This window comes from Gadus morhua, chromosome 10 (genome assembly GCF_902167405.1).
Source record: "Gadus morhua chromosome 10, gadMor3.0, whole genome shotgun sequence".
NCBI lineage: Eukaryota > Metazoa > Chordata > Actinopteri > Gadiformes > Gadidae > Gadus > Gadus morhua.
The window spans coordinates 11,148,183-11,171,461 of NC_044057.1; the positions used below are offsets into that span (position 1 = coordinate 11,148,183).

The 23,279-nt window shown below is 41.9% G+C and overlaps 1 protein-coding gene across 4 annotated transcripts; it reads right to left on the reverse strand.

Annotated features, from left to right (window-relative positions):
• Positions 1–9,949: 9,949 nt before the first annotated feature.
• On the reverse strand, positions 9,950–20,267 carry rnf4 (ring finger protein 4). 4 transcript variants are annotated; one of them, XM_030367841.1, is made up of 8 exons: positions 19,971–20,267; positions 19,600–19,684; positions 17,230–17,458; positions 17,070–17,152; positions 16,845–16,857; positions 16,455–16,578; positions 10,827–10,878; positions 9,950–10,503 (listed from the first exon to the last, which is right to left on the reverse strand). In XM_030367841.1, the coding sequence occupies exons 2-8, from the start codon at positions 19,633–19,635 to the stop codon at positions 10,354–10,356; spliced, it is 687 nt and encodes a 228-aa protein (XP_030223701.1). In that variant the 5' UTR covers positions 19,636–19,684; positions 19,971–20,267; the 3' UTR covers positions 9,950–10,353. The 4 variants fall into 4 exon arrangements, with proteins under 4 accessions (XP_030223701.1, XP_030223702.1, XP_030223703.1 ...); XM_030367842.1 differs by having other exon boundaries at positions 20,165–20,187; XM_030367843.1 differs by lacking the exon at positions 16,845–16,857.
• Positions 20,268–23,279: the final 3,012 nt, after the last annotated feature.

Here is a 23,279-nt window from a genome sequence, read left to right on the forward strand (position 1 = left end):
TATTCCAGAATTCAAGCAAAGCAAGAATGACCAAAAGTCACTTTGTGTCAACAAGAGACTGACTCCACCGACTATCAATTGCAAGATAAAACAGCCGACCACTTGAGTGCAAAAAACACAAAAGACCTCGCCACAGCACCAGCAAATCTTAAGCAATAAATATCGCGTCTTACCTTTATTTATGTGGCAGTGATCTGCAGATGCATCCCGTGGTGTAGCCTACCACATCCATTTAGTTCAACAGGCATTTAACCATGGAGTGGTGATAGTTTTGACCCGCTTTTGTTTTAGTGGGGCAACAGTCTAAGGTCTCAGGACAGGATGCATTGAAGAGTGACTAATTCTTCAATGTCAGAGCAGGTGAAAATAGCAACAGAGATAGTAGGTGAGTGAGAGAGTATGAAAGTATTAGAGAATGTTGTGGCTGTGGTGGAATTAAGAGATCGGGCAGAGGAATAGGACTTAGGGGGAGATACAGGGGAACAAAACATAATAGATTCAAATAAAATCTAAAAATGATCAGAGACCAACATCCATAATTTCTATGTTGGAAACACTGAAACCATAAGCAACATGGTCTCACAGGAATCCGTGAAATTACTACGGTCGGACGCTTAACTCGAAATCCGTGGCCACATCACGGAAACACGCCGATATCCGTGTGTGAGCCACGGAATAACAGTGTCATTTACTTGCATTTGAGCAAATTCCGTGTCCACATCACGGACAATTGAAGTGATTCCGTCAGACCACCACGGATTTTGAGTTAAGCCCCCACTGTGGTCAAATGTGGCACACACACAGATTGAAACGGGAGCACAGATTGAAACGGGAATCGGTGTGTGTGCCACGGAATATCATTGTCATTTACTTGCATTGGAGCAACTTCCGTGGACACAACAAGGACAATTTAAGTGTTTCAGTGAGACCACCCCGGGTTTTGAGTTAAGCCCCCGTGGTCGACTCGCTCGTTGAAACGGGGATCCGTGTGTGAGCCACGGATCAGCGTCATTAACTTGCATTCGAGCGAATTCCGTGGCCACATCACGGAAATCGGCGTGTTTCCGTGATGTGTCCACGGATTTCGAGTTATTCGTCCGTAGTAATTTCACGGATTCCTGTGAGACCAGGTTGCCATAAGACAATACTAGGTCTAATGTGTGGCCTTCCTGATTTGTCGGGGCCATAACAGATTGCACAAGATTGAAAGAGTCCACAAGGCATAAAAACTCCTTAACCAAAGGTTTTGATGGGCAACAGATGTGAATGTTAAAATCCCCTAAAATCACTAAATTGTCAGAGCGAGTGGCCATAACAGATAGATCAGCAAATTCTTGAATGAAATTACAATTAATATTCGCTGGTCAGTAAACGAATGCACAGAGGAGGGTGGCATTTATCTTTACAAGCTGTACTTCAAAAGTGGAGAACATATCAATTTGTACAATTCTACATTTAAAGTTGTCATTGTAAACAGTGACCAGACCACCTACACAACCAGTAGCCCTAGGGGAATTTATGAAGCTGCAGTGAGGAGGGCCGAGTTCACCAAGGGGAATGACGCCATTACTGCTGAGCCAAGACTCCGTTATAAACAAAAAGTCAAAAGGGGAAGGTTGAAGATGAGGGCAGTGTTAAACATTTGTCAAAACCAGGGATGCAGGGGGGGCGCTAGCGAGCCGCAATGGAGTAAGTCGCACTTTTGTGAGCTCCTCCAGAATCTCAATTACAAAGATATATTATTTGACATCTATGCTCGAAAATACAAATTAAATGTGGTAACTGTATAATCAACACTACCCGGCAAAATCAGTGAAGAAGAACCGACGCCAATGGCAGCAAATCTCCGGAAATACAACTACGAAGCACGGGCCAACACAAGGCCCCAAACCTCCTCGGCTAAAAGTCCAGATAAATCCGCCTTGACCCCACCTGTACCTGGAGTAAATACAAGCATGAATACCGCAACAATCAAAGCCGACATCCTTTCCTCATTGAGAAAAGAAATATCGTCAGTTATCAGAGAAGAATTGAAGAATGCGCTGGCGAATGATTTTGAATCGCTGAAGAAAGAAATGATTGATGTGAAAACTGAGATAGCTAAAAACACAGCAGCTATCCGCACAGAGGTTGAGCAGGCGCAAGCTAATGTGAAGGCCGTCGAGGATGGATTGTCAGCGTGGTCGGATGAAGTTGTATCGGTGCAAACTACGGTATCGGACCTCAAGAAGCAAGTCGAAGATTTAAAAGAAAAATGTGAGGACATGGAGGGCAGGATGAGGAGGGGAAACATTCGCATCACGGGAGTGACTGAAGAACCGGGGTCGAGCTCTCCCACCGCGGTCTCCAAACTTCTCAAAGAGGTGTTACACCTGGACAGAGAGGTACTAATCCAACGCTCACACCGCAGCCTGACACAAAGGAGACCCGGAGACAAGCCCCGTGTAATTATTGCGAAGCTACACAACGAGGGAGATGCCTTGGATATTCTAAGGAAAGCCAGAGACCGAGGCGGCCAACTCAACTACAAGGGAAACCCGATCGCTATATTCCCGGACTACACCGCGAATGTCGAAACCTGGGGTCCGCTACGGCCTGCTGTATCCGGCCAGGCTCCGCATCACCAACAACAACGATGAGCGGGAGTTCGCGGATGCTACTAAGGCAATGGACTATATAAAGAAACACATCCTTCCAGCTGATGGACCGGAGCACTAAGCGACAGTATCCCTTACTGTCATCAGGTTTGAGAAAAAGAGAAAAAAAAAAAAAAAAGTCTGATACGCTAAATCCGCGACCTTTATGGCAATTTGATTATGAATATGCGATCTATTACGCCAGCTGTTTGAATGAGGGATTGTCACCTGCACATTGTGTAAGTAACGAATAAGTGAGAGATTATCAGCATACTCAAAAGTACATGGCTGCCTGCCGTTTTGGCTAAAGTAATTACTACAGTTACATTTGAAATTTAAGTTATTGAGTTCAAGATGTCTTTATTTTATATGAGGTTCTGGGGCAGCTCGATGTGCACATCTACTGACTGAATAGCCTATAGTTTGGCTTCTGCCCAAACCAAAGCGAACTCTGACTGTTCGCACAGCTGCAAGTTCGAGATGCAGCCTGAAACTGTGCCCCACAGGACCAACCGGACACTTATGTCAGCCGTGTTCTCGGCTATTGTAGTTCTATGTTCAGCTCTGTTTGTGTTGATTCCCATGTTCCCCAGGGATCTAAGAAGAGCAACAGTGAACTTTTCCATCCACATACTCTTTCAGGATAAGAATAATTTGTCAAAGTTGAAATGCTACAAAACATATAATGCTGTTATCTTAGTAATTCTTAGATATCTTTCATGTAGTCTCCAGTCTTTACTTGTACACCCGCTTTATTATTTGCTTGATTTTATTTTCTACAACTTTTTTATCAGTGTATTTTATATTATTTTACTCTTTCTTTTATTTCAATTACATTTGACCCTGCTTTTGAGATATGGGATCTCTTAAGGTAATAAGTTACAATGTTAAAGGTCTCCACAGCCCAATCAAGAGAAAGAAAATTATTAATCAGTTAAAGAGAAATAGTTGCCAGATTGCATTCCTGCAAGAAACTCACCTTTCAGATAAGGAACACGAAAAATTAAAGAAGTCCTGGGCAGATAAGGTATTTTACTCATCACACCCATCTGGTCGGAAAAGAGGTGTAGCTATTTTGATACACAGACAGGTCAATTTTACATCAACCAAAATTCATAAAGACTCGACAGGGAGATTTATAATGATAAATGGATTGATTGATGGAGTGGAAGTTTGTCTTATGAATATATATGCTCCAAACGAGGATGATCCTAGCTTTATTCGTACAATCTTCTCCATAATATTACAGCATAGCTCTGGTATTTTATTGTTAGGAGGAGATTTTAATTGCGTCATGTCCCAACATTTAGATAGACAACCTATGTCTAGCACTTCTACTTCTAGGATGAGCAATATGCTTAGGCATTTATCGACAGAATCTGGCCTGGTGGACATTTGGAGAAACAAACACCCTAAAGGCAAAGACTTTACCTTTTTTTCGCATAGGCACTCCTCATACTCCAGAATAGACCTCTTTTTTACTCCCAAGGCAGAATCTTATAGAGTAGTTGACATAAAGATCCTCCCAATTACATTATCCGATCACGCTCCTCTCGTATTGTCGTGGAACATTGGTAACAGGCCAGCAACTAAACAATGGCGATTAAATGCGTCGCTCCTCAATGATAAAGAATTCATTGCATTTATAAAAACTGAACTAAAAAATTATCTTGACACTAATACTTCACCTGAAATATCACCTCTTACTCTATGGGACTGTGCAAAGGCATATATTAGAGGCCGAATCATTTCTTTTACAAGTGCCAGAAAAAGAAAAAGGGAAGAAAAACAGCGAGAGCTAGAAGACAAAATAAGGCAGCTTGAACAGCAACACAAAAGAAACTCAACCTCAAGCTTATTAAATAATTTGAAAGAAGCACGCAGAGACCTAAACAGCTTAATTAATGAAAAAATAGAGGGCAATTTAAGATTCACTAACCAAAAATACTACGAAAATGGCAATAGGGCAAGTAGGCTATTAGCATTTAGACTTAAAAAACAACAATCATCAAACATAGTACAGAAATTAAAGGAAAATAATTCAACTCTCACAAAGCCGGATGAAATATCCAAGTCCTTCGCAGAATTTTACAAGAATCTATACAAAAATACAGACACCTGCACAAATGATGAGGAATTGGCACAATTTTTAAAAGACATCAAATTGAAAGAGTTACCTGAATCTATGGCAAGAGAACTGGATGAGCCAATTAAGGACCTGGAAATACGTCAGATAATCTCCACACTGAAAAGTAATAAAAGCCCTGGCCCGGATGGGTATATTAACGAATTTTATAAAGTTTTCATAGAGAGTATATCACCTTTATTGCTAGACGCTTACCATCATGCATTAAAATCTGGAACCATGGCCCCCTCTTGGAGAGAGGCTACTATAGTAGTGATACATAAAGATGGCAAAGATCCCACCAAATGCCAATCATACAGACCTATCTCATTATTGAATACAGATCTACGAATCCTAACTGCTATTCTGGCAAGACGTGTCAATAAAATGACTACAGAAATTATCCATCCCGATCAGACAGGGTTTATAAAGGGGAGATACTATGGAGACAACATCAGAAGGTTATTCAATTTAATGACACACCCAAAAGTTAAAGAAGAGGAGTCAATGATATTATCCCTAGATGCCATGAAAGCATTTGACCGAGTATCCTGGCAATACCTTATTCAAACTCTGAAACGATTCCAATTTGGCCCGAACTTCATCAAATGGATACAAACCTTGTATTCGGATCCACAATCCGCAGTTAAGGTGAATGGATTTCTCTCAGACCGTTTCACTCTGGAACGTGGATGTAGACAAGGTTGTTCACTATCTCCTCTGTTATTTGATATCAGTATTGAACCATTAGCACAGCTGATTAGGGATAATGATAATATTAGGGGAGTTACGATAAACGGAGAACAGCATAAAATCTCAATGTATGCTGACGATGTATTGCTGTACCTTACAAAACCTGTAACAACAATACCATGTTTAAAGGACATCATTTTAACTTATGGATACTTCTCGGGCTACAAATTAAACGTGGACAAAACAATGGCCATGGATATAGGCGGCAACATCTCAGATACAACTAAATTGCAGAGTGGGTTCAATTGGCCAATAAATGGCATCAAATATTTAGGAATTCATATACCACTGTCATTAGAAAGACTATACGATTTCAATTACAAAAGTTTAATTCATAACATTAGTAAGGACTTAGACCGATGGTCAATATTGCCCCTATCTCTGCTGGGCCGCATTGAGAGTGTCCGTATGAATGTGCTGCCTAAATTACTATATCTGTTTCAAATGTTACCTATTGACATCCCCAAAACTACATTTGACAAATTGGACAAACTTATTTCAATATTTATCTGGCAGAGAAAGCGACCAAGAATTAGACTAAAAGTGTTACAGTTATCTAAAGCAAAGGGAGGGCTCAAACTACCTAATTTGAGATACTACTTTTGGGCTGCGCAACTAAAACCGCTAATAATATGGCTTCAGGACTTATCATACACACGCTGGCTCAATATTGAAAAGAGTTTATGTGAAAGACCTATACAGGCCTTGCCATTCTTAGATGTCCATCCAAGTAAAATAAGTATGGGTGTCTGGACCAAAATTACATTAAAAATATGGAAGACAATAATATCTACATTCGGGCTACCTAAAACAATTTCAGCACTTACAAATATTGGATATATGAATGATTTTGTGCCCTCTAAATTGGATACAGGCTTCAGGAAATGGTCTGAGTATGGACTCACCAATTTACATGAACTCCACAATGCTGGCAATTTTAAATCATTTACACAGCTGTCGGAGGAATTTAAGATACCAAGAACAGATTTCTTCAGATACTTACAGTTAAGGGATTTCTTATTAAAACACAAAGACTGGGACAAAGTTACTAAACCAACGCTAATTGAAGAGTTATTGATTAAAGTACAAACAAAAAAATGGGATAAGAAAATAATAAGCTATTGTTACCAAATATTCCTGAGCATGAATTTGAATAATACTGCACAGGTTAAGGAGAGATGGGAAATTGAAATTAATTCCAACATATCACATGATATGTGGGAAGAAATTTGTACTGAAGTACATATGGTAACTAATTCAAATGTATGGAGAGAATTTAAATGGAAGGTAGTCATGAGATTCTTTCGGACACCTGAAATTACAGCTAAATTTAGCACAACACACTCAAATAAATGCTGGAGAAACTGTGGGCCACACATTGGTAATCAGACCCATATACTCTGGCTATGCCCAAAACTGGAAGCATTCTGGAAGGAAGTGTTTGAAACACTTAATAAAATATTTGATGGAAATATTACAATGGACCCAATGGTGGCCCTACTAGGTCTATTACCAAGAGGCATGGAAGGAAGAGCCAAAAAATATCTCTTACAGATACTACTAGCAACAGCAATTAAATGTATTACAGTAAGGTGGTTGAAGCCTGACCCTCCAACACACAATATGTGGACTGAAAAAATAAAGGAAATATATCAAATGGAACAAATAACATATTCCCTGAGGCTCCAAAAACATATATTCACTAAAAGGTGGAGCCCTGCTATGGGTATACTGATATAATTTTATTTCATCTTGTTTTATTCTATTCTGTTTTATTTTATATTTTTCTTTGTCACTGTGTCTCCGTTTCCTTTGTTGTACCATAACTGTTACCTTGTGTATGAAACAGCAGATATGAGGAGTAAGATTCTGTTTGATTTTGTATGAAACTCAAATAAAAAATTAAGTTCAAAAAAAAAAAAAAAAAAAAAAAAAAACCAGGGATGCAAACAGGTGAAGGGTCAAAAAAGTGAGTACATCGCGGCGACTTGCCGATCCCACATGAGACCATGGAAGGGGCGCAATGATGAAAAGGGCCAAAGATTTCTACTCCATTCTTTATTGAATTGTAAACATATTGGCAATAGCTAGAGTAACGGATTAATACAACAAACAAAACAACATTTTCATTGTCATTTTGACAGAATTACTTCTTTTTTTTTGCCACCAGGATCTCGAGTGCCCGACGCCTTTATTTGGCCGCATGCTTCATTCTTGCCCTCTTTTCGGCTTCGAGTGCAGCCCTTTTACTGTCCTCTGCAGTTTGTGCTTTCTCGTACCCATATTCTTTAGCCCTCTCCATTGCTGAAATCCGGTTCTTTTGGCATCTAGCCGCATCCCTTGCCCCAGCAGACTTGATGTTTTGACACAGCCTTTGATCCAATTTCCCATATTTTGGATCGTCCCTCTTAAAAATTTGAGTGGCGGACATGTTGCCTGATTTTAGTGTGTATTTAACAGTTTGGAATGCATTAAATGTAGGGATAGCCATGTTGCTGCTCTTTGGGTCAATAATGTCCCCCATAAGGTTGAAGGAGGCCTCCACCAATGGGCCATGAAAGATGGAGAGGGCGGCTTTCACGACTTTGCTCAATGCAGGGAACTTTTGAGAATTGAAGACCTTGGCCAACCAAGTGACCATGTCCTCTCCCTCACTGAATGAGGCCAAATCTGGAGACACACTGTACCCCACTATTTCGAGGTGGACATCACTTTCAGGGTCTGTGAAGTGTTGAAGGTTGGTGGCCAGCTTCTTCAAATGGATCACAGCTTGCGAGTGACCTCTGAGGATGGGGTCTAGAGCAGAGAGGGATTGTAGGATGGGGTTCTCCAAAGGTAGTTTCTTTTGTAGATATAGGCCAGGTCTGAAACATGTGGGCCTAGTCCATGGTGAACCAAATCGCAAATTTTAAGTCCTAGTTAATTTCATTCAACATTTACTACCTGAATGGTTTTTACTTTACCTCCCTACATTAGATAGAATCGGACTAAAAGAGTCACTAAACAATAAAGCTTAATGCACAACAGTTTCGACCGCCTGTTTCATTCATCATGTAACACACAAGACCGGAAACCATAGCAACGCCGGTAAACAAACCCTGAGAAGCCCAATCCCTGTGAGCTCCCCGCGCTACGGCCATCCGGAGGCCAGAGCTTTTGGCTGTGATATTATAGATACAATTATATCATATTATATACTATTATATATAGAGCTCCGGGAGTCGCATACGGCAACAATCACTTTCTCCTCCATGCTGCAGTTCACCCCGGACTGCACTGCACTGAGTTTGACGGTTAAACGCTGATTGACTGTTACGTTACACATGTCACTCAGTGGCCACGCTGTTGAACGCTGATTGGCTGTCATCACACGAAATTTGCGTCAAAGTTTAAATATTTCAAGTCGAGCGAATTTGTCGCGCCACAAATCCTCATGAACGCGCTCGCCTGTGCACGGCGAAAGTATGGTGTGACAAATCAAAACTTATCGCCGGTTTTCCCTCGCAAAAAAATTGCCCGATACGCCTCACTTTGTATGGGATCCTGTCGCCCCGTCGCGTTTGGTGCGAACGCACACATCGCAAGCTTTCACGTTCCCTAGGCCTAGATTACCTACGCCACTCTTAATTGGTAACAGTGTTATCTCTAACTATGCAGGTCTATACGCTAGCTAACATCAGCTCAAGTTAACTGATATCATGGATGAAAATGACCAGTCATCCGATGTTCAATACCAGGACATAAATCCCAAAAAGGCGGAGAGAAACGGGGAGATTTCCTGTGTGGCCATCAGTTTGATTGATATCGGCCTTCCTTAATTTTTTATCTTAAAAAAAAACGGGGACAGAGTTTATTTTTATTTTCCCGGGGATAAGCAACCAAAAGCTGCGACTGTCCCCTGAAACGTCTGGTCACTCCATCATGGATACTTCCAAGACAAATAATATTCATGTTAAACTTTCAGCAAAAGACTGCAACCTTACCTTAAGCTCTCATTCTTTACTTTCAGAAACCGGTCGAAATTTTTGAAATTCCCCAACCATTCAGGAGTTACGGTACATAGAAGCTCACGTTACAAATACTTCAGGTGCTGGTGAATCTTGTCTCTGTGATTTGACGGTAGTTCTGCGGAAGTGGTGTGGGCTACCGTAATGATTAATATACGGGCGCAAGCTCTATTTCTCCGCTTGATAGTTTTTGAACGATCTAGATGGCAGAAAGCATAGCAGAAACGGTTAGTTACGGAGTGAGGAGTGCGCATGCGCACGAAAGTTCCGCAAATTAGACCCCCCCCCCCCCCCCAAACAAAAACTCCTTGGATCTGCATGAACCACACAAGTGACCCATTTGGCCGTCAAAAAAGTGAGTCTCAATTAAAAAGTGAGCTGTTTGCATCCCTGCAAAACACAAGACAATGCTGAGCAGACGCAACAAAACCATTTGTTATCTTACCTTTAATATAACCCCATTACAAAAAGAAAATACATAATAGGAAAATTAAGTCAAAAGGGCTTGAGGACAACAACCTTATTCAGGCATTGTGAAAAATACTTTTTCCATTAAACTTGTATCAATGCAGGAATTTCCAAGAACCGATAAATAAGAGAAAAAAAAATTAAAATCTACTGAAAATAGATTTTAGATCTATATCTCAAACACTCAGAAGCTGCTGTCTCCTACACGTCAGCCAATCAGATGTTTTATTGATTAAAGGCAAAACAAAAGAGTGAAAGAGAGAACTGCACTGCATATCAAGAGGAGGAGGAGGGAGCAGGATTTTTGGCAATATGGCAGCCAAGTGGTGAGCAGCGCTGAATGGCCTTGGAGCCAGAGGTCCGTTCAGATGTAGATGGGGTGGTACTGTTGAGGCGTCAGTTTTTTCCTGCAGGTTGGGCAAGTATGCGAGTGGGCCAGCGAGTCCCGGATGCACTGGCTGCAAAAGACATGGCCGCACTTGGTAGAGACCACCAGCCTGCCGGTGTCCACGATCTGAGAGAGAGCGAGCGACAGAGCAAGAGAGAAAAACAGGGGATCAATGCCCAGTTTCTATGTCTAAATACACAAAAGTGGAAAATGTATGATTTCATTTGATAATTTTAAATTTTAAATATATTGACCCATTCATCTCGGTGTCTAATTGGTCTGGCTTAAACAGTATTGTTCTTCATCATTGCAAGTAAGGGTTAGTAAAAGCAAGAAAGGTACTTTATCCGCGACGGGAAAGTCAGACCTATCCCGATTCGGACCATACTTGAATGTACTGCAGGTCAAAAAGGTGAAAATGTCTTTCCTCTCCTCATGCAGAGCCCTACCTCTGTGTACGAGTCCATACACACTGGACAGCTGATGGTCCCTGGAGTCGCCCTGGACACCAAACAGACACGGCAGTTAGAACTGTATAGACTTAAAGATGACATCACCGTACCTTATTGCTCTCAATGTCGTGTTCCTTTCTGAACGCTTTTTCAAGAATATCAACCCCACGATCACTGATAAACACCCCCCGTAGGCCCTACACCTTATGAAACTGGGGGCCATATTGGTTAGTTAGGTGGGGAAACCTAGAATCTTTGGGAACCCATGAAAACTCAATGCATTTTTGTTTTGATCTGAATTCATTTTGCTATCCAGGGTAACATTTGGAACACATTTAAAAAATGTTGTCATAGGGATGGCGAAAATATTACAAATATTCTTGACCGACCACAAAACTCACGGTTCGGATCGTGTCACGGTTTTTGGGTCACGGTCGGATCATTTTCGAATCGACAACAAAAAAGATAACAAGACAAATGTGTCTTTAAATAGAATCTTCAAATGTTTAAAAACGAAATAAAGTGAAAAATTTGGTAACAATCCTGCTTCCTTTAAAGGGGACATATTATGAAAACAGCACTTTTCCTGGGATTTGAGGTCTTGTTGTGGGTAGATGGTGCTCCCACATGCATACAAACTTTGAAATAAGTCTGTACATGATTTTTTGAGTGAGATACGCATTTCTGGAAGCAGCCCGCCTCCAGCTACCAAACGAGCGAGTCAGTTTTGGCGCCCCCTCCTACGTAGGAAGGGGGCACATTTGAATATTACCTCCCCACTTCCCAATCCCTTTCTCTGGCGCCGAGCTCACCCCGCCGGAGCTGCCGCCGAAGGGAAGTCGGGAGGAGGAGACATGGAGTAGAAAGGGATTGTACTCCCGGAGCTGAGCTGCCAGACTGCCGCCGAGCTACCCCAGCCGGAGCTGCTAGTCCGCTGGAGCTGCCACCTAGCTTTGGCGCCAGTTCAGCTCCCGGAGTACACCACTAGAGCTGCTGGACTGTGGCCGGACGGCTTCGACGGCGGCCGGCAGCTCCGGCGCGGGGAGCTCGGAGGCAGTCCGGCAGCTCAGTTCCCGGAGTACAATCCTTTTCTTCTCCATGTCGCGGTTCATGGACTTTAGAGAGTCAATGACAAAGTTCCTTCTCCCCAATTCTTCTCAACCATGGCCGAGATATCGCCCACTACGAGTCTTTACTTGTGGAAGTACCAGAGACATGGGCGTCAGTTTGGTTTGAAATGTGCTGGGGACAGAGACGCATTCGGAAGTGCAATTTTACAAGTGCTGGGTACAATGAGGATGCACTCTTTTTTCTCTCTTAAGTGCCGGTAATGAAAGGTTCTGAAAGACGGCATAACCATGAAGCTAATTACTAAGGAATAAAATGTATACAAATTCTGTCTGGCACGTTTTATGAAGAAAACGTTTCCAAAAAGCATCGGATATATGACCCACTATGTTCTGCTCCATGTATCCAATGTGGACAACGTGACATGATATGGCTAAGCTAACAACATAAACAAGAGGAGCTAGGAAAGGAATTTAACTGCGTGTTTAAGTTCAGAAGGGCCAAAGGTGTGGCTACACACAGCACTACAAAAGTCAAGATTGAAAAAGAAAAAAATATTTGTTGCACAGTTGAACGCTGTATCACATCATGAGCTGGCTGTTCTCAATTCACAACACGCATTCCATCAAAACTAGCCTACATCAGGCATTCTGACCAAAACTCGTGAACTCCCCCCCACAATTATTCCAGAATTCAAGCAAAGCAAGAATGACCAAAAGTCACTTTGTGTCAACAAGAGACTGACTCCACCGACTATCAATTGCAAGTTAAAACAGCCGACCACTTGAGTGCAAAAAACACAAGACCTCGCCACAGCACCAGCAAATCTTAAGCAATAAATATCGCGTCTTACCTTTATTTATGTGGCAGTGGTCTGCAGATGCATCCCGTGGTGTAGCCTACCACATCCATTTAGTTCAACAGGTTATCGTTCTGATACTGCCCATGGTACTAGCAACCTGCTCTGGTGCTTCTTACTAGAGGTCGACCGATATATCGGTCGGCCGATGTATCGGGCCGATATTTGTTATTTTTTAATCTATCGGCATCGGCCGATATCTGTGTTTAGTAGCGCCGATTTATAGTCAGGCATGTCCGCGGGCAGCCCCGTGTTATTGGTACCGGCAGAACGCATGTGAAGGACCCCAACCCAAAACTTGTAATCCTGGGAGATAAGGTAAGGCTTAAATTCTGCTATCTCAAAGTTGTATGGTGGTAACATATTTACTAGGTTATATATGTTACAAGTAAACTATGAAGTGTTGCTTCACTTAGTGAAAGGAAAAAAAAAAAAAAAAAAAACTAAAAGCACTGAACCGTCGAGAGCTGTAACCTAAGGCTACAGCTGATTGAGTTCACAGGCTCACAGTTAACTTGTCCTTGCTGTTAGCTTGAAGGACTTTACTCGAAATCTAGTAGCAGCTTGCTTGCTTACAGTAATATGTTGGCCCAAATGTTATGAGTTCTGCTTAAATTTTCCTGTATTGGAGTCGAAAAATGTCCCTCTGTTCGTGGGGTGGAGGAGGCGGCATTATGTTGCGCTACGTTATGCTACTCCGCCCCTCTCACAGACAGCTCCGTGCTTGGAGACACAGAGCAGCCATGGAGCAGCTCAGAACGGTGTATTGGTCAAAAAAAATTGCAGTCTGCATTATTCCTTCTTTTTAACATGGATAGCAAATAATCCCTAACCCTGGATTTACAATTTCTGCATTTCCTGGGGGAGTTTAGAGTCTACACTCTCCCAAGGCAATGCAGACATCCTCATCTTTTTTTTCATCAAGTATGGTAGCGAAATACAGTTTCTGTCGTGTTTTATTTGCATTTTGTAAATCCATTGATTTCGGTTGGAAGACTCATTGCTCATTAGGTGACCTTGGGTGTCTTGAAAGGCGCCTCTAAATTAAATGCATTATTATTATTATTATTGTTGGTTGCAGTCTTTTCGCTCGTTTCTAGCCCTACTGTTGATACGGAGAACGGAGCGAAAAGACTACAACCAAACAAATATATCCGGTTCCCGTTTCAATGGGATTTCCTGAACGCCAAATAAAACACAACAGAAACTGTATTTCACTATGATACTTGATGTTGTTAATACCAGATTGTCCTTTAAACATGCGCTGATAACGTGAACGCACAATTTTTTTTTTTTTAATCAGCCGATCCGTGGATCACTTGTGTCCCGAACCGTGAGGGTTGATCCGTACGGATCACGGGTAACCCGTGAACCGTTGCACCACTACCGATCACCGAGCCTCATTAACCGGTTGGTTAACCGATCCGATTAAAACGTGCAATTTGAAATAACAGCCATTTCTGCTGTTTCGTAACTCTGCTTATCTCTCTCCCGTTCTGCCTCCGACTCACACACGCACTCTGCCCCTGCCGGCCCTTCCACTGACGTCACTTTTTTTAAATCCTCTATAGCGCGAAACAGGGAGTCCAAATGTCTCCATAGTTTGGAAATGGTTTGGGTACAAGGTGATAGGGTTGAAAATACAGGTTTCATATGAGCGGACACGGGGATAGCACCCGGTCCGTCCGAGTGAGAGGCAGTGGCTCCAACAGCGGCACGACCTTAGTTTGAATTGAAACACGAGGCATGCTTACGGCAAGTTGAACGTGTGTAGAGAGTGGGCTTGAACGCCCACAATGGTCTGAGAAGGCGCGGACCAGGTTGAGACCCTGTGCGGGATTAACCAGGGGCCAATCGGAAGAGGGCAGCGTTAGGAGCTCATTTGAAACATTGCCACGGCTCATTTAAGAAAAGGACAGCTCCGAAGAGACGCCGCTTGTTTAGTTTGGAGGAGACGGTAGTGCTAATAATAATAAATCAGGATCAGGGCTCCAGACTGCGACCAAAATTTGAGAGTGTGCGGCTGAATTCTCCATCTGATCGCGCATGTGCGACCAGTAAATTTTCCCCCCTTTTTTTTTTGTTGTTAAACGTGGAAGGGGCGCGTCAATGAATCCGGAATCTTTAGCAGGCCAATGAGTGTAAGAAGGATAGGGAATGGCTACTGTAAGTGGCTAATGTGTCGAGGGGGAGGGTCCTAGAGATTATCGAGGGCGCGTAAACGTCTGTGCGAAGGAGAAAGATTTCACAACCTGCTACGTGCGTTTACAATGAGCAAGCAAACGATTGACTCGTTCTTCTGACCTTCGGCTAGTGTGCCAGTGCAAGTCAGTCCTTCCTGGGTCTTATTTTACAAACCCCGCACCCGCAATACATCAAACCGTATCCGACCCGTGTTCCGACAGTAGCCCGACCAGACCCGCTATAAATTATTATTGACACCCGACCCGCACCCGATGGAAAATTAAAAACATTTCATGGGAATTACACTTTCTGGTGTTTGGCTTGGTGCTTTAGATTGTTGTGCACATCATCCACTGTTGACGGTTTGAGTTGACTCCTCTGCTCCTGATCACATAATATCCAGCACCGGTGAAGTCTCGCTCACAATTGCAAAACCCACGCCCGACCCACGCTGTTCAGTCGTCCGACCCGACTCGTTTCATCCAAATTGTGCGGGTCACCCGAACCATTGCAGGACTCTGCTTCGGGTGCCATAAAGGGCTTTTCACACGGGAGGCGTTTGACGGGCCTGATAATGCATTCTCAATGGAGAGGCGAGCGGGCAGAGAGGAGGCTCAGCGTCCTGTCAAGCGGCACGACAAGCGGGCGCACTCCCGTGAAACTATCGCTTCCGTACTTGTCGAACGCGTGCATGCGCAAACCTGGAAACCGTTGGGATAGATGAGAATCACAATAAAATGTGACACTGAATTTGAAACGGCACATTGTAATTTCTGCATCTATTATCAAAATAGTTATTAGTAATACAGTGAAAAAGTAGAGATGTGAAATTTGGTTGGCATGTTGATTAACGATGTGTGCCCCTAAAATTTCTGGTTGCGGCCCTAAAATTTTCAGTTAGGGGCCACAGTGCTCCTAGTGAAAAAAATAAGTCTGGAGCCCTGAAGATGATGATTATTATTACCTTATCTGTTACCATTGAATATCCTGAAATGTAGTAATTTCCAAATCCAAGCCCATAAATTGATTGTGAGGGATAATGTTTTTCACTTCACACAAAAAGGAAGGAGATGGCTAACTGTAGTCTTATAGCGTTTAGTCTAATGTCCATAATCATTTAGAGATCATATTCTCTGCTGCTCGCATGCAGGGAATAATTAAGACTTGAGAAATTAAACAGTGGGCTAGAGACGTGGTGTCCGTCCAACTTCCAATAAGTCACCTCATCTGATCATCTTTTTGTGTGAAGTGAAACCAACACACACTCAACAGTCCACATTGACCACAACAATTTTTTTAACCGACAAGCTACAAGATTGATCGGTTAACGTTAATACGGTCAACCATCGGTCAAACGGTCATCGGTTAACATCCCTAATTTGTCATCTTTCATCCAAGATTTACATAACCTATCCCACTCAACAATATGGCTGCTAGGTGAATGAGGTCCATCCCATCTAGTTCCCTCAGGGGATGAAGCTGTGCCCTGACACAGGAGATGGGGCCCTTGCTACCTGGCTTGACTGCTGGCCTGCAACGTGGACAGCAGATCCGCATTGAGCAGGGTCCGCGCATCCTCCTCCTCCTCGTCACTGCTGACCACGTAGCTCTCTGCAGTTCCCTCTGTGCCCTCAGGACCTTGGAGGGAGACAGATGGATGTGTTAGGAAAGGCAAAGGAGGGGTGGATAAATGCGTGTAGTTATTGAAGGACACACAAACCGCGTGCACACACAAAGGCACACATAAAGACAGAGAGGAGGAATAGAGTGAGGGATAAATGCATATTTAAAATATATATATATTAAAAATACTTATGGCACCTATTCATAGTGTGCTATACGACTTTGTAATTGGCAGTTCATTTTCCTATTTACAGTTAGCCTTTCATAAATAAATGTCGCACCTTCATCCAACAGCTGGTATCCATTTCAGAAACAGGAAAACATGGAAAAGCAAACACATTTAGTCAAACAGAAGAATAGCAATGCTGCTTTGCAACAAATTAATTCCCAATCCTGTGTTTCCATTTATAGGCACATTGAGATGACAGCACACTATTCTAGTGCACATGGATAAGAAGTAATTTATGACCTGAGATTCTACAGTGGTCCAAAGACATTTTACTCACCACAACCGAGTCGTTGTTGGTGAGATCGACTACGGCCGCCGGCTCGGTTCCTTCACACGTAAGATCTACTACGTCCTCTTCCCCTGGAGGGCGCCACACACACACACAATTAAAGTGTATTCAATAGAAACCAGGTGTTCAGCCACAAAAATGTACCCACCGGCTAACATGTGTTCCAATACGTTGATGGTTTCTGTGATTGTGAAAGGCAGAACAGGCAACAGGCTTGAAGAGCTAGTACTAGAATCGCTGCTGATGGTATCTCCGCTGGAGTTTGAGTCTCTACTGGTGTTCGGGTTGCAGCTAGCAGACCTGGTGTTGGCGGTTCTGCTGTTCTTTGCGCTGCATCCAGAGCACTGTGGGCATGTTGCCTTTCTTCTCTTTGGAATCTGAAAGCAAAACGATACCGTTAGCTTGTTGTTTTTTTAACTTATGTATGACCTGTGGTGTGCCGCTGGTACATCTGCTCCCCATAGCAGGTCTACTATTATATGCATGCCGTTGATACAGCTTACTGGTGATACAAATGTCTGAACATATAAAGAATCAGCATCTGGAGTCTTGAAAGGGAATTGTATTTAATGTACAACTATGCCAACATAACAGTTCATATACCAAATACCAGAACAGGAGAGAAGCATGTCACAAGCCCAAAAATGAGCTTGTCGTTTATTTGAAAGTTTGCACAAGACAAAGATTAATACTTAAGTGAAGAGCATTGCAGAGTTGGTGTTGGAACAGACAAAAAGTAAGCATCCCCAAACCATACAGGGATGTGTGAAAGCGACCCCATTTTAACTAGATGGCTGAAAACCTGTTGCAGGCTTTGGAAGAAAAGCCTCATGTCTCCAACACACAGGTGGCTGAGAACCCCATTTTAAAATAATCCTGCCATGTCTAACAAAACACCATAAGAAAAATAAATGTCTGGCCCGATGCAAAGGTCAACAGAAACCCTGTCCATCTGGTGGATGATAGAAAGCATCAGAACCAAATTTTGGGTCGGGACCTTGTACTGGGTCACGGCTCATGTGGTACCAGGTCTCAAAGAAAGAATAAATAACTTTGAGTCTTATAGTAATAGTTTAATTAGTCTTATTTTGTTTTGGTGCCGGCTTGAAAAGTAACTCTTCTTTCAAATCCTGATTAAGCAAGCTTGTTCAGAAAAGGGGCATTGGTTTAATTGATCCTAAAAATAGAACGGGCATTGACATCGGCTGCATGGTAACTAACCAATCATATGCCTGCCACAACACATCTCTACTTCCGCACGCCCACTACGCGATGCATGAGCATTTCTTCAGCTTTATTAGACTTTTAAGTGAAAAGGCTATACATAAAGTAAACAATACGACCTAATTTGATCCTGCAGTGTTGTTACACTGCAATTGCTTATGGATCATTACAAATAATGATGCAAGATTATCATCTTAAAATGGAAGATATGCTGTGTCTCTAGCATCACACAAAAAGTATAAACCGTACGTTTTCTTGAAGAGAATTCTTTTTTTCTGTCGCCCTCTCTCTTAACCCTCTCGTTTTTTTTTGATGAGGGCACAACCAAGATTCAGATCTGTTTTTGGAAATTGGTGCAGATCTTTTCAGAACAGGGGTCTATCGTCGGAGAGGGAGTGATCACATAAAAGTAAGACTTCCCAGGGACAGCTACGCCCGTGTGCTAGTGAGACGTGCAAATAGATTCTTTACCATTGCAAGGATTAGGTTCACGAATCGTGCAGGCCTATGTCAGTGTGATGCCCTTTGCCATTATTTTCACTGACCAGTGGCCAGATTGGCTCTGTCTCTCTGGATCTACACCCACTTTTTGGAGTGGGCTCTGCCCAAGTTTACTGACAGTCATCAATATCTTCTGAGCATAAAGGTGGCGATTGCTTCACTCAAGAGTAATATGTGCAAGACCTACAAAGATGACCCGCTGACCTTAATGAATAGGGACTGTTCTCTACTAATTAAATCAGATCGATATCAATGAAAGTCTTACACCATGCAACACAAGTACCTAAAAGGTGATGCAGAAGACAAAATTACACCAGCAACCCTGAAACATTTTCATGTGAGCTATTGGTATATTGAATTGGAAACATTTAGCCTTTATGTAGGCTAGACCAAGGCCTAACTCATTTAAAGACATTAAGGCTATGAATATTGAGGCTTGAAGAGGCTATGTGAAACCTGAGATAAGGTTAACTTATCAATTCAGACTACAAATCATGTTCTTATAATATCATTTATGCCCATTCTATAACCCTTCTTTTGGTTATGACGTGTTCGATAATTTCTCAAAATACGATAATATTGGCCTTACCAAACCAGTTCGCCCGATTCTTATAACAATATAACACGACTAAAACAATGGAAGGCTGGCTCCGGGACATCTTAAATCTAAACTATTTATCACATCGAAGAAGCTTTGACAAGTTGACGTCGAAATACCGTTAATAAGTTCACACCCAAAAAGGTTAAACAGTTTAATGATAAACCCAAAGAGCTCAAACCAGTGTACACCTACAGGTCTGCTCATGATTCCCGAAGCGTCCACATCCATTCCTCAGAATCCTCAGCCGCCAAATTCACTCTGGTTTGTGCAAGGGAGACTGGGTACATAACCGATACATAACATGGAAGGAAAGCAAAAACGATACAATCAGCAGTGACTTTCACTTCTAAGTTACTCCTCTTCGTCAATGGTTCTTTGTTATCATTAGCTTTGCCAAGTGCAGCGTTAGCCGGCTAATGAAACTAGCAAACCATCAGAAACGTCACATTACACTATTAGGCGATACATGACTAAAACTTACAGGTGCAAGTATTGTTGTGGCCTCTATATGCATGACATAGACCATAGTGCCGTGTGTAAATAGCATGCATTAGATATTTTACCTGCTGGTAGTCAGTCTGTTGTTAGTCCACTGCTAGCTGTAGTCGCTTAGTTTCTCTTTTGTTTTTAGTAAGCAATCACGTATTAGTTATTCACACTAGGTTTACGAGGCATAATTTAGAATGTGGTAAACTGCTCTCAGGTAACAACGAGAATGTTCTATAAAACACGTCAAAAGCAGCTTATTCTCACAAACCTCGACAAGTTACATGTGAGTTCTGCGCACGGGTTCTGCGCATGGTTAGCGGCAGTCGAAATGGCCTCTACTGCTATATATGCCATCTAGTGGGTGTATATAGAAAAGACCCTTGAATCCATGGACCTATTAAAGAAGCTTGAATCTCTCCCCTTTTCATTCTGTGCTCTGATAGGTCTTGTCTCAGTGTTGTTTTTCGTAATATGTAGGTGGGTCTTTTGACTAATAAGTAGGTTGAAAATGTTAAATGCGCCATATATTGGACAAAACGATTTGGTGTTGCAAACTTGTATTTTCAGAAAGGAGGCATAGAAAAAATCGGCTATGAAGTAAAATCTAAATTTATTTATAAAGCTGATATTCACATTTCTAGACGTTGATAAGAAAAGCAACACAACTATTATTGTTTTTTAAATGAATAATTCATATTGGTTTCAGCTCAATACTGTTACATTAGGCCTATCCTTTATATCAGGGTTTCCTCAATTTGTTTATATACCATTTTTAGATTGGTTTATTTATATCGCTGTCAGTTTAACGCGTTATTAACGGTGTTAACGTTGAGGGATATACATACGGGTCCCTCGATTCATGGGACCCAGAAGTACCGTAGATATCTCCGTTCACTCCAATACAAGTGGGGTACAGGAATGTGTCTCCGCAAAAAATGTCTGGATATCAATCAAAGGCTCATAATTATTTTCATGTCCTAAAAAAATGTAAGTTATTTATTTTCAAAACGCCACCTCAAGCGTTTTATTAGCCGTTCTCTAATTATTCTTTGCTGGAGAAGGAGGTGTGCAGCTGAAAGGAGTCGTAGTGAAACAAATGTTGTTTCGACCTGGCATCCGAGAGGGCCTAGATCAGTGCTCCGTTACGCGTCCGATGTTTAGACTGGTTCAGCTGCTGCTCAATAACTCTCACGGTCCTCTTGCGATCATGTCATGGTCTGTCGGTTTCCTTGTCTTGTTTTGGTGTGTCTGTTTTACTTTGGTATCGGTCTTGTTTCTCCACATGTCAGGTCTCTCCTGTTTGATTACTGCTCCCTCCCCTAATGTGTTTCAGCTGTTATTCGTTGCGTGCCCTGTGTGTGTTGTGTATTTAAGCCCTTGTCTTTCCTTTGTTCCTTGTCCGATCATTTTAGTTCGTGGTGAGTTGTGTCCTGTGTGTTACCTGTGTTACCTGTGATGCCTGTGATGCCTGTGATGCCTGTGATGCCTGTGATGCCGGTGTTCACTGTGTTACCCGCGTCACCCGTGTTCCTTGCCTTTTGAGTTAATAAATTATCCTTACCCGAACTGTCCTACCTGCCTGCCTGACACCCGCTAACCGTGACAGATCATTGTGTTTCACCATATATTGATCGATGTATTCAAAAGATCCAAAGACAAAGAACGGGTGCATTACGGTATCATTTTATATTGTTAATAGTCTAACATTTCAGCGTTGGTATTTAATTTTTCATTAGGTTGTTTAGCTACCTATGACAGTTAACAATGTTGGTGTATTACAATTATTTATGTGTGTAGGCCACTCCAACTTCGTTGCTGGTTGAAATGTAACCATTTATTTGTACATATGTTATTGATTGCATTTTTCGTAAATAGTTAGTTGGAAGGAATCTGTTTCTAAGCAGTGTGACACTTGGAGCTTGCATGACGGAGCACAAGTTGGCACAAACAAAGCACTCAAAACTGCAAAAATAATTGTAATTGTTCAATTGTAGACATTGGAGCTTGCATAACGGAACACAAGTCATAGTTTAATAGTGGATTTCTTTTTGAACAGCACATCCGATCAATGACCTCTGTAATTTTTGTACATTTAAATGTATGCCCATCACTAACTGAGTTTAGCTTTATCTATTACTTTTATTTCCTTCCCTTTTCTTAATGTTACGTGTGTTTCGTTTTTAAGATAAAACAAGAGAAACCCAAACATATCTTATGGTCTCGTATTTATGCAAATGTTTCATGTATTTATGTTTTTTTACATGTTGTGACTGTCTTGAGTTTGATGTGGGGTCTATGGTCTCGTAGTTATGTACATGTCTTTCCCATGTTCCCACTCTTGGCCTGCACCTTGACGTGGTGAGTGGGCTTTAAACTAAGACTTAGTTTTATTTTTTTGTTTGTTATTGATTGTCAGTCTATCTTATTAATGATACAAGGCCTTAACTAAACCCCTTCTCTTCTGTTTGCAGAAACTGGAAACCTCAGAGTATATTTTATCTTAAGTTAAATCTTTGTTTCCTCATCAGATCCCAGTCCATCATGCTCCCCTACTTGTCTGCCGTGCCACCATCATGCCTCATGCATCACTTCTCAGCGCCCTGCCCAGCTGCATCTTATTCCGTTATTCCAACTCTTTCCAGCTCTTTCCCATAAGTGACAAACACGCCTCACCCAAGTGTTTTTAATCTTTTATTAATTATGCATGTAAGGTGTGCTTAAGTGGCCTGAAAGGTGCCAATCAATAAAATGCTTATTAATATAACATTATGGCTCCATCAAAAGCAAAGTACACCTGCCATTTACAGTTATCATTTATACTATCCTAGACATCTTTAATCTCATTTACATAGGCCTACAGTAGGCCTGATTTCCTCTGAATGTTTAAATAAAAAAATTCCCTGTCCATGTCAGATTCCTGTCGATCATACTCCTGTTGTCTTCCTGCACACCTGACTGCCTCCTCCCTCGATTGCGGCCACAGCCCTCTCCCTGTACAATATTTCATGTTAAATACATTTCAGGATCAAGTATTAGATTCAGTTTCAGTATTACTTGTTTTTGAAACCTGACGTGGGGCTGGTCTGGCACCGCCACCATCATGTCTTATTTATTGCACCCACACATAATAGGTCGGTCCATGATACCATGTGGGGTCATTTCAGACTCCTTTGCTTCCTAACACCTTGTGAGTTCCCTGGGTACACCAGCTGATGGGTCTGTGTATATATTGGGCAGTTGATTCTCGTTTCAGAAACCGAAATATATTAAAAAACGAGTGGTAATTATTATTTCTGTTTTAACATTCAAAAAGGTATATACAAGGTGCTTTTCTTATAAAGTCAAAAAGGGGCAAACTAATCTAAAATAATAATTGTTAAACA

Bases quoted from the DNA above. Each gene is read 5' to 3' on its own strand.
- rnf4 (XM_030367841.1), bottom strand. From the start codon at position 19,635: ATGGATGTGGACGCTTCGGGAATCATGAGCAGACCT. The intron at 17,459-19,599 runs GTAGGTGTACAC...TTTTGCTTTCAG, and splicing joins CGGGAATCATGAGCAGACCT to ATTCCAAAGAGAAGAAAGGC. The intron at 10,879-16,454 runs GTAGCAAGGGCC...TTTGGTGTCCAG, and splicing joins CAGGCCAGCAGTCAAGCCAG to GGCGACTCCAGGGACCATCA.